General features: G+C 38.2%; 1 protein-coding gene across 2 annotated transcripts; it reads right to left on the bottom strand.

Annotated features, from left to right (window-relative positions):
• Positions 1–39: 39 nt before the first annotated feature.
• On the bottom strand, positions 40–9,056 carry gucy1a1 (guanylate cyclase 1 soluble subunit alpha 1). 2 transcript variants are annotated; one of them, XM_046046899.1, is made up of 8 exons: positions 8,705–9,056; positions 8,328–8,395; positions 7,577–7,665; positions 6,760–7,475; positions 4,797–5,282; positions 3,149–3,292; positions 1,817–1,971; positions 40–1,510 (listed from the first exon to the last, which is right to left on the bottom strand). In XM_046046899.1, the coding sequence occupies exons 1-8, from the start codon at positions 8,942–8,944 to the stop codon at positions 1,372–1,374; spliced, it is 2,037 nt and encodes a 678-aa protein (XP_045902855.1). In that variant the 5' UTR covers positions 8,945–9,056; the 3' UTR covers positions 40–1,371. The 2 variants fall into 2 exon arrangements, with proteins under 2 accessions (XP_045902855.1, XP_045902856.1); XM_046046900.1 differs by having other exon boundaries at positions 8,794–8,845.
• Between the last annotated feature and the right edge of the window lie 1,874 nt (positions 9,057–10,930).

Raw genomic sequence — 10,930 nt, 5'->3', positions numbered from 1 at the left:
TGACAGAATACAATATTCTATACACTGCAGTCACTTAAATCTATTAATGTCAATATTTATTGCGCTGTGATTACATTACAGTAATGATTAAAGCACATCGTTAAGAGTGACAGTAGAACATTCATTGTGTTGTTGTTGTGTCATATTCCTGCTTTATAGGAAAGGAGTGCAATGAAACCAATGTAATAAATATAGTATAAACATGAGTACAGTTTTTAAAAAAACACACGTAAATGACTTATATATTAGGAAAATGCCTAAGTCTAAGGTACATGTATATTACAAATATAGTATATTGAGTTGGAACAACAAACCTCTTGAAGACATGTAAATTCTTATTGACCTATATAAAGCTGGTAAAAATAAATGCAAATAATGTGTTTAAAACTTTAACATCTTGTCCTGCCTGTATAGTTCCCATAAGGCACCTGAATCTGCTCTGCATCACTTCATTCAATTAGAAGAGTGAATCTCAGCTGAAGAATGTGGGATGTTTTGGGGTGGTGATGGAGCAGTGGATCAAACATGCCTTTGGTGTGAGAGACCCTGGTTCAAATCCACTGTGAGACACCAATGTGTCCCTGAGCAAGACACTTAACCCCTCGTTGCTCCAGAAGCATGCGACCTCTGACATACAGTATATAGCAATTGTAGGTCGCTTTGGATAAAAGCGTCAGCTAAATGAATAATTGTAATGTTTTCTAAATATTTGAATAACTTTATCATTTGCTTCAGCTTTTTAAAATTGTTTGCCATGAAAAACAGAAAGCCAATTCAGTTTTAATCTTGAGCTCTTCTGCCGTACCAACAGGCCAAGGTGCTTCAGCAGGTACCTCATCTGGATAGATGTGAACCGACCAGTCAGATATTTACAGAAAACAATAAAAAAAGAAAAAAGAAATAAAGGAACCACTCTGTTTAGCAACATCACAAAATGTATCATATGCAAGATGATATGAAGCAACTACGGACTTGTTTTGAAAAGTTGCCACATTTACTGTAAATTTTCTTAAATGTTAAAATGATAGATATGATGATATATGATGAGAACTTGGGAAGAAAGACACATTTTATTTCATATCAATTGGCAGAGATGACTCATTCTGGAAGAAAACAGTGAAGGAAGCAAGTGTTTTTCTCCGCTACAGCTGTACAAATGGATAATTGTACAGAGACAAGACTCATGTGTGACAGCAAACTGACATCTCTGTAATTAAGCAGCTGCAGCAGTTTGACTGACATGTTGACATATCATCATACTATCAATATCTAAACAACCCAAACCAAAATACACAAGGTGTTCACACTGTGTTCACTGGATACATTTATGTGTCGTCATAGCTAACGTTCTTTGGGCTCTGCAACTTGACTTCATTTCAGAGGCAGTGTTGAAGTTTTGAAGGACGCCTCCAAAAAGTAACAAACACCAGGGATGTCCTCGGGGAAGTTGGCCGGAAGCTCCTGTCTGCTCCTGGGAACAAAGACAAACTCTGGCCGATCCTTTAGCAATCTGGGTCAAAGAGCACAAGAGCACACAAATAAACCATGAATCTAAAAACAATGTGGCAATTTATTTGACACAAGAGGAAACACAGTGCTCTTCTAAAAGTTGGGTTTCCTGTCAAGAGCACTTTGGGTTTTTTTCTACAACCATACAGAATTGTCTCAATAATATCTGGAAACTGTATATTTAAGGAGGTTGACATTTACTTGTTTTTGTGTCTTTCAAATAAACCATTTGAGAGTTTTGAAGTATTGTACTTTTAATGGAAAATGCAAGAATTATTTGCAACCTGGATCGGCTGTGTTACTTCACCTGTGTGTCGTAGGGCTGATGTTGATTTTTCTTGGTTGGCTGCAGGATTCAAACTTGTTGGCCAATGTGACATTATTTCCGAAAAGGCAGTAGCGTGGCATCTTCACCCCAACTACACCAGCCAGTACTGAACCAGTGTGGAGGCCTATACGCATCTGGAGAAAAATACAGCATTCAACATTATTCAGGCTCTTGCTTGTCTTTAATTCATCAATAGTACTATTGTAGAAAAAATACAGCTATTGTATTTACTCAGGCATCTGCAAATCATTTGTTATGTTTCATATCGTAACACAAAATAAAACAAATACTTTTAAAGGATAACTTACTGTCAATAAATCCCATAACTTGATTCTTCAAACAATGCCACATAATCACCATCCTGCTGCTGTAAGTACTCATTAGCAAACAAATTATGCGGCTAAAAAATAGTCCCTACATGATTTACTCCTGTTTAAAGGCACATTGTGGAGGTTTTTGACCACTAGTAGTGCTATGGAGTAATGTTTTTATGATTTGTTTGTATCATGCAAGCATATGACGTCGCACATAAAGATGCACAAGTTGGCGGTACATATTCCTGGATTCGTTTTTCACACTATTATGCTTTTCAATAGTAGGTGGGGTTAATGTGCAAACAAACGTAGCAATGCACCAACAAAGGCAGTGAAGAAGACCATTAGCAAGTAATCATGGATGTACAGAAAGCAATGCACAATGTAAAATAATACAAATCAATTTTACATTAACAGTTTTTATGCACAGACAAATCACATATATAACCATGATCTAGCATGCAGAAATTATTACATATCATGAAATTTAGTCAAATATCTCAATCCAAGACACTGTACTTTTCATGACTGCACATTTGCTGCAAATGGAAAATTCATGATCTCAATTGCATACCTAAAATGTCCTTGTAATTTGCAACATTTTCATGGTTGTTTAGTTCGGATAAAATAGCTTTGTTGCCGCTCTAGGTTTGCTGTGGGGCAAAAAAATCTCTGATTTCTAAATATTAAACATATCTTAATACTTAGCATAATGTAGAGATTTATTCTCTGGTTAACGATTTGCTAAGTCCTCTAAAGTCATGACTTGAAATTATTCAATCAATATTTTAAAATTAGGAATTATACTCAATAACTGATTTTAGGCAAAGCCCTTTGGATGTTATGATGATGATATAAACTTATAATGCACTTCACTTTTGTGACAGCAACTATTCTGTTAGAGTAGCATTTCTTTTCAAATGAAAAATCTTTGTATGAAAACTCTTTTGTGTTGTTGGAAGTCACATCACCAAGATGAGAAAGACTTCACCCTCACCTGTATAGGTTCTCCAGTTGGCGTCATAACATCGTCTGAAAGCTCCATCATCTTCAAGGCCATGAGTGCAATTCGGACGGCGTGAGTTTCGCTCTCTCTGTGTAAGCCACCAGCTACACAATACGCATCACCAATGGTCTCCACCTGAATACAGTGGATGATCATTAAAATGATTTCTAACTTTGCAACTGAGACAGAAGAAAGTCAAGGGCTTCCTTATCAGGGAATCTACACAGTGCTCTACTCATTTAACCTGAAAGTGTAAACTTTATTAAAAATGTCAAGACAATAAACCTTGAGCAAAATGACAAATATGAAGTGGATATTTATCAAAATCTCTTCACAATCTGACTTGATCTCCATCTTGCAGTAGAAGACAAAGGGCAAATGGGTAATAAAACTTCAGCTGTAATAGTACTTGATCCCTGGTCATATTAAAAAGTCCACAAGGGTTTTTTTCCTTCTTCTTCTTTGTGTAAATCTGGACCGGAGAGCACTCAGCAGCTATGTGGCAGAGACAAAGTGAAACTATTTTTAGGCTCATACATGTGGAGTGGAAACAGGGTCCTAAAGGAACCTGACTTCCTATCGTTTTACGAGATATTTGTCAAACATACTGCTCTCTCTGTTATACTTCCATGACACTTTGATTATATTATCCAATCTCCCTGTAGATTAGCAGCGTTTGGCAGACACTGGGGTAGTTGGTTGAGCTATTGTCTCCATCTGTCTTTTGAGGAAGAGTGTATTATTAAAAAATGTAAATATGTAAAGGCATATGATGCAAATGATATGACTTCATACACCCTGTGCTTATAGCTGGTGTGCTAAACTATTTGTTAGAAGACAGAAAAGTGCATCTGTATTTGAATCTGTGAGCTACTGTAGTTACATATTTTTAATTCTTTATGTTTTGATATAGTTTTAGTTTTTTATGTGTTTTCAGCAGCTATAGTTACCAATTGAAAAATGATGATTGAAAAAAAAAAGGTAGTTGTTTTTAGTGAGCTAAAGACATGGCCATAGCTACTGTACCACTGAGGACACTCAGGGTCATGTCCTTTATCGTGCTTCTGGGAATCTGAGGAGTTTTGAGGCTGATTCTGGTATTTTTTAGGCAAAATATCATACTATTTGACCGTTTTTAGGCAAAATGAAATGAATAAAAGAGATTTATTTTGTGTTCTCCACCACAGTTACATACTTGGCAGTTTTGGGACATTCTTTTGGGAGATCAAATTTACAGGAAATATAAATGAATCATTAAATGTATGAATAAAATTTGAAATGTTGTGATGTCTTTAAATACTTTGGCTACATATTTGTTCAAACAAAAAAATATAATAATAAAATTTAAATACTAGTATATTAAATGTACATGTACTTCACACTTTTGCCATAAGAAACGTAATAGTTTAACATAATGCCAAGATTGTTCAACTACTGACGTGCTAATTTCTTGACGCTTGATACTGAAACATAATGTTTTGTTCACATTTTAACATTTTGTGACAATACTGTGTGAAGTGTCTAATGTCAGCTACTTCTGAAATGTTCTCAAATCAGCAGTTTCTTCCGGTTAAAAAGAGATTAATTTAGTGGTAACTTTAGGCTAAACAATGGAAACAATGATCAGCAGTATGCCTACCTTATATACATCAAGCTCTCCACAGTGGTGATCAAACCTGGTGTACAACTCATTGAGCATGGTGATCACTTGCATTGGGGTACAGCGTGAGCAAACAGCAGTGAAGCCCACAATATCAGAGAAGAGCATTGTAACGCGTTCAAACTTCTTGGCCTGGACCGTCTGGCCCTGCCACAGCTGCTGTGCCACAGTGCCAGGGAAGATGGAGAAGAGGAGGTCCACTGTCTTCTTTTTCTCTTCCTCCAGTGCTTGGTGAGCATGCTCCAGTGCTGCCTTGGCCTTCCCCAGCCGCTTCTTCAAACCATCCTGGGCTTTGGCCTGTTCACCAACCAGCACTACGTCACGCAATGCGTTATGAATAGGGATGTCTGACAGGTAGAGGCCGCGGCCCGTTAGCTCCTCCAGCTTGTCCACACATGGTGAGCCCAAGAACAAGATGGCGTTGGACTCTGAAACGTATATCATCTGACCTTTAAGGTCCATGAGCTGAAAGAAAAAATCAGATGAGTTCAAAAGTTATTTTTTGTAGAATTTGGTAAACCTTGATGGAATCATGTAGCTGAATGGCCTAAATGTCCTCTGCTACAGGCTACATCCTGGAGAAAAGTACAAAATTCGCACAGCCAAACAAGGAAAAAAAAATCATCTCAGTGGTATCTGTGCATATGTAAATATACACTTTCTGCATACATAAACTCCCTCAGGACATGTATAGACATTTAAGCACTTGACATAAGGAAAAGCAAACTTGTCATTTGCATGGTATTTATGAAAGGGCAGATGTGTGCAGCTGTGTGCAGCTGCAACAGTAAACAAAGCCAAAAGGCTTATTTAAGTTCCAATGGAACAAAAATTCCAAAAAACGAAAGAAATCCCATCTAACACAAAGACATTTTTTACTAGCTACGAGTGAAATATCTCAACAGCTTCTGAAAGGATTGCTGTGAAATGTACAAACATTCATGGTTTCCAAGTCATGAATCCTACAGACTTTGGGGATCCTCTGACTATTTATCTAGCGCCACCATGAGATCAAAATATTAATTTGTCCAGTACTTTGATCTGTGACATTCCAATTAGCCTTAACTGTACTTTGTGTTGACAGCCAATTTGGAAATGTTAGCATGCTAATACCTGTTATATATATACCTCAACGTGATAAAACATTATACCTTCTCAACATCATCATTAGTGTTTTTACAAATGACTACACACTAACTACATACTACATACACATACACTAACCTAAAATACTGACTTTAATAATAAATAATACATAAGCAATGGAAGTGTTCGGCATCAAAACCAAAAGTATATCTATTTGCAGAAATTTCTTATTACAGCCTACCAGAAGCTACAAGCATGGCTGTAAACAATTAGTCTTCTAAACTGTTATAAAAACAATAGCCATAGGTCACAAATACAGCTACAGGAGTATTTTTTAAATTTGTGACATGATTAATGTTGAACGTGCCACTACTGTTGACATTTCAGTCATGTTTGTGCATAGTGGACTGTCAGCAAAATAATAGATCATAAACACAAGGACAAAGACTGAGACACTTGCTTCATGCTCATCTGGTTGCTGATTTTTACCTATTTTAATTGGACTCCACTAACAGTAAAACTACCCCTGGAAGACTAGTGTTATAGTAAGTGGGAGCATTTTTTGTCATTGGTGACCTATTGCTGTGCACCCTCACATAAATAGCACAAGCATGGCTGCGCCTTTGATGGATAAAATGGTTTGACATTTGCTTCTGATCTCCGGTGGGGGTATAATGTTGATCTCTACCTCAGGCCAAGTGCGCCCAAGTCCACCACTAATAAGCTCAACGGCTTATAAACAACCAGCATTTCTCTCTCTCTCTCTCTCTCTTTAGTCATAACCAGAAGAACTTTTCTGCCTCATTAGTCAGTGATATCACTTTTCATGTTACATCTCCCAGATATGTCGACATACCTTCCCTGTATTATCTGTGGTGGAGACTCCGTGCTTGATCCGAATGATAAACTGTGTGTTTAGCATGGTCAGAATACCTTGAAAGGTACATTTGATCTGGGGAGAGACAATAGAGAAGTGTTCTTGGAAGGTTGCAGACCGCCTCAGTCCATCCTTCCTGGTCAGTCTCTTTCTGAGCCCGTGTCCTATTTGTACCAGAACCAAGTCCTGGTCCAGGATCAGATGGAAAGGGAAGATGGTGGAGAACAGAGAGGTAGGAAGGGTCCCAGCTGAGGTAGCCCGGAGCGGACTGGGGCTCAGAGTTTTAGCATCCTTAACTACCACTGTGTACAGGAGACTGGGCTGCGGGCTGGACTGCAAGATGCTGTCTTTAGCACCAGGGGGGTCCATCAACACATCCACAGTGGTTTGATACAGAAGGCGGGCAGCAGCTTTGACGACTCCAGGGAAGAAGAGCTCAGTGGTCGGGCGGGGGTTGAAGAAATAGACAGTAAGCAGACCCAGATCCTTGTCTAAGCACAGCACAGAAGGTTCGTTTACACAATCCCCTCTGTCTGGGTTGGGCAACGTGCTGCTCTGTTTTAGCAAGACATTGAAGCTGTTGAGGAAGTCGTGGAGAGCTCCCCCCACCACCCTCAAAATGTGTCCGTCCTCCTCGTAACACATGTTGAAGAGCTCCTCGCCAAGAGCAACTCTCAAAGCTTCCATCTGGATTCCTGTCGGATACATGAAAGGAAAAAGGGTGCAGATGTGAAGCTCACAGTGCCCAGAAATAGCTAGAAAATACATATTTTATAATTTGAGCTTTAGAAATTACCTGTTTTGGTTGAGTAAATGTTCATCATTTCCACTAAATGCCCTGGATCCTCACTACAACTCTGATAGTCTGTACAGCAAATTACTGGACTGGAAAGACAACAAATATCAAAATCAGACACATAGAGCATAGCTCACTGGACCATATTTTTTGCTTGGTCACTGAAATACTTTAAAGTAGATAACTATTATTTTCATTATCAGTTAATCCGACAAATATTTTCTAAATTAATTGATTTGTTTTGCCTAGAAAAAAAGGAAGACGTGCCTGTTATAATTTCCCAAAGAACAAGTTTTTCAATTTTTTGTTTTATTTGTCTGACCAACAGTCCAAAACCCAACCCCCTGCCAATTACTTTGATCTCTAAATCAGACTGAATACTGAGAAAAGAATAGAGGATGTTTCATTGTCTGCTTGACATTTTCTACAGAATAGTGTTTTCCAGTGATTTCTCTCTATCTCCGGGTATCCATAGCAGCCTGAGTCTGCATCACACCTTGCTGTTGTTATCCTCATTAGTATCAGTCCAGCAAGAGGAATTTGTAAGGGATATTGTATCTAAACAGTGTCAGATGAAGCCGAAACATCTTAGCATCATTATTGTTATAAGGAATACATGCTGTGGTAGTACAGGCCTCTAATTTACAGCAGCAGTAGTAGTAAGTGTAGCAGTCTGGGAGGTGGAGTGTTGTTACTGATGTCTTAGTGGCAGCTGTTTTGTTTATTGTTTTTTTTTAAACTCACGTGTTACCTTTCAGAGTCCCTGGTGTGATCTGATAGTCTCATCATTCGTTGGAGGGCAGTATGCAGCCTTTGAAACTGCATGACAAAGTGTTCAGCTAGTTAAAGGTCATCGTCTGGCAAGACTTGAAACAGCAGCTTTAATTGCAGAAGCGCCCAGAGATAAAAAATAATAATAATAATAATAAAATAACAAAGCAGAGAAAGATTACCATATCTTGATCTCAAGTGGATAAATGGGCATGGTGTCTGTGCCTTAAGGCAGACATGCGACAAAACCCAATTGCACTCAAGATGTATTTTCTTGCCATAAATCTATGTAAAAACATACTGCACTAGTTGCATGAGGTGAAAACCAATAGGCCCTACATGTATTTTTTAACTCACCTCGGGACATGCCAATTTTCGGATGCTCTCCCCAAGTGTATGCAGGTTAACTTTGGCTCTGCTTGTCTTCTGTTGAGGTACATCCTCACCTGTTTTTCCATGCACGTCCTTAGAAATAGGCAATAAATCCGCGGCGTCAGTTGAGCGCTCCTCAAAGTATTCGAGCTCATTATTTTTGGCGCTGCTGGAGAATGGACACTCTCCTGATATATTAAGCTCTTTCAGCTTTGCGCAGAACATCTTCCCCCCCGCTTTAATCTCCCGGCTTTCCTCTCTTATCTAATTTCTGGGGGAGACAGTGCTGATCGAGCCGCTGCGGTCTCTGGGAGAAATTCCATCATCTGGTGTGCTCATCCAGGACACCTTCCTCCTCGCGACGCGCTGATTCAAATGCTCAGTACCAAAGCCAGAGGCAACATACAATATTCATTGAAAGCTGCACGCGCAAATGATGGCAGGGAACTATCGTTACCAAAAACCAATGAGAAACTAGAGAAAAAAAGAGAAGCAGGCCAATCCACGCGCAAGTGGGGCTGGTGTAGCCGAACAACCTATCAGCAAGGAGAAATTATTTCCAGGCGACTCCTCGCATGCACAGCCCCCCTAAACGAACAATCATATTTCTATTACATTCACAGAGTACTTCAAGTGTAGGCCTACGTGCCTGTGGACCATCTCCTGAAGGCATTGTCACTTCTCTGTTCAAGAGCTTCACAAACGTGGTCTGGCTTCTGAAAAGTCAGACATCTGAACACTAAATCTATTTGCTATTTATCATAATTAGTAATATTGGTATTTTGTAGGGCTGCAACTAGCATGGTTTTCATAGTCACTTAATTTGCAGAATACTGTCAATGAATCGATTAATTAGTTGGTACATAGAATGTCAGAGAATTGAATCACAAGCAGAGTCCAATTAGTGATGTCGTCATATTTCTTGTTTGGTCTCAAAGATTTTAAGTTTACTATTGAAAGCATTTTTTTTTTGCTTTTGAAAATTACTTAAAGGGAAACTCAACTGATTTTACAACTCAACTTTTGCACACTGGCTGCAAACTTGTCCCAGTTTGTGCCAGCAGTTGTCGGGTGGCCTCCTTTGAGTGCTTGGTTATGGACAGGTACATTTACTAATACACTACCACTAAACAATGTGGTTTTATTCTTACAGTGGTGTCTCATAACTCTGCGCCATTGCTTATGTGTTTTTAATCTATGATGCTATTATTTTAGTCACTTTCAAACTACTTCTGTTAGAATTGTATTCTGATTAATATTAAGATTGTTAACATTGTACCATAGTCTGCACATGCAAAATGTGGTAATTAACATAATCCTTGCTTCATATTGCCTAAGTGGACTTTATTTTATTTATTTTACATTACATCAATTTTTGCTTTGGCATCTTTCTCTATGATTGTATTTCTTAACCCAATATGGATTTAGAACATCCTGCAAAAACATAAGTTGAAAAATAGCTGGTCTGTAACTGGCATGTTTACAGAGACCTTAATTAATGTGCTTTATCTTAATCATAAATACATGAAATAACTATGTCAATCACTATAATGTTTGAATATTTTCCACACTAACATGTCTGTTGAGTTCATATAGGTCACAGAAAACACTGCACTGTATGAGTTTAAGCACAACATGAAGTGAATCAGATATGTTTTATTTAAGACTGTTCAGGAAATGGTTCAGTTATGATTACACATGTTGGGCAATCATTTATAAAACTCATGTCAAAAATAGATTTTATTGGCCATGATGAGGCCAAAGCACTGCTTGTTGGCCTTGTTTGGTCTGAAGAGAGCATTTTCACTGTCTAACACAATAAATCCATTTCGGAGCTTGAATAATGAACAACTTTGTCATTTGGGAATTTTCTAATTTCTTGCAGGATAACTGGACGTAAGCACACTGCTTACATTGGCTTTCTTTCAAGACCAGGGCCCAGGGTGTTGCTACCACATCACAACAAAAAGTTTATAGGTTAGATATTATCTTAGCTCCAGAGAGACAACCCTCAAAGGCAATTCATTAAACTGTTTACTTTGTAAGATGAAAACCTTGAAAATTTTTACGGTGTGTTATGTTAAATGATCAGTGTATGGTCATTAAAGTCTGAATAAGAAAGGTTTAGGTCAGTGGGAAATAGCCAAAATCTGCAACAAATATATTTGGCCCCACAACATTTTTTTGAACATAATATTTCACACATATGTT

The sequence above is a fragment of the Micropterus dolomieu genome, linkage group LG04, assembly GCF_021292245.1.
Source record: "Micropterus dolomieu isolate WLL.071019.BEF.003 ecotype Adirondacks linkage group LG04, ASM2129224v1, whole genome shotgun sequence".
Classification (NCBI taxonomy): domain Eukaryota; kingdom Metazoa; phylum Chordata; class Actinopteri; order Centrarchiformes; family Centrarchidae; genus Micropterus; species Micropterus dolomieu.
This window is presented reverse-complemented; position numbering and strand designations above follow the sequence as displayed.

What these genes read in the sequence shown, in the direction of transcription:
- gucy1a1 (XM_046046899.1), bottom strand. Translation starts at nt 8,944, where the DNA reads ATGTTCTGCGCAAAGCTGAAAGAGCTTAATATATCAGGAGAGTGTCCA. An exon ending in CCACAGATAATACAGGGAAG is followed by an intron (nt 5,283 to 6,759) that starts GTATGTCGACAT and finishes TTTTTCTTTCAG; the next exon opens with CTCATGGACCTTAAAGGTCA. An exon ending in GAGAGCTTGATGTATATAAG is followed by an intron (nt 3,293 to 4,796) that starts GTAGGCATACTG and finishes CACTGTATTCAG; the next exon opens with GTGGAGACCATTGGTGATGC.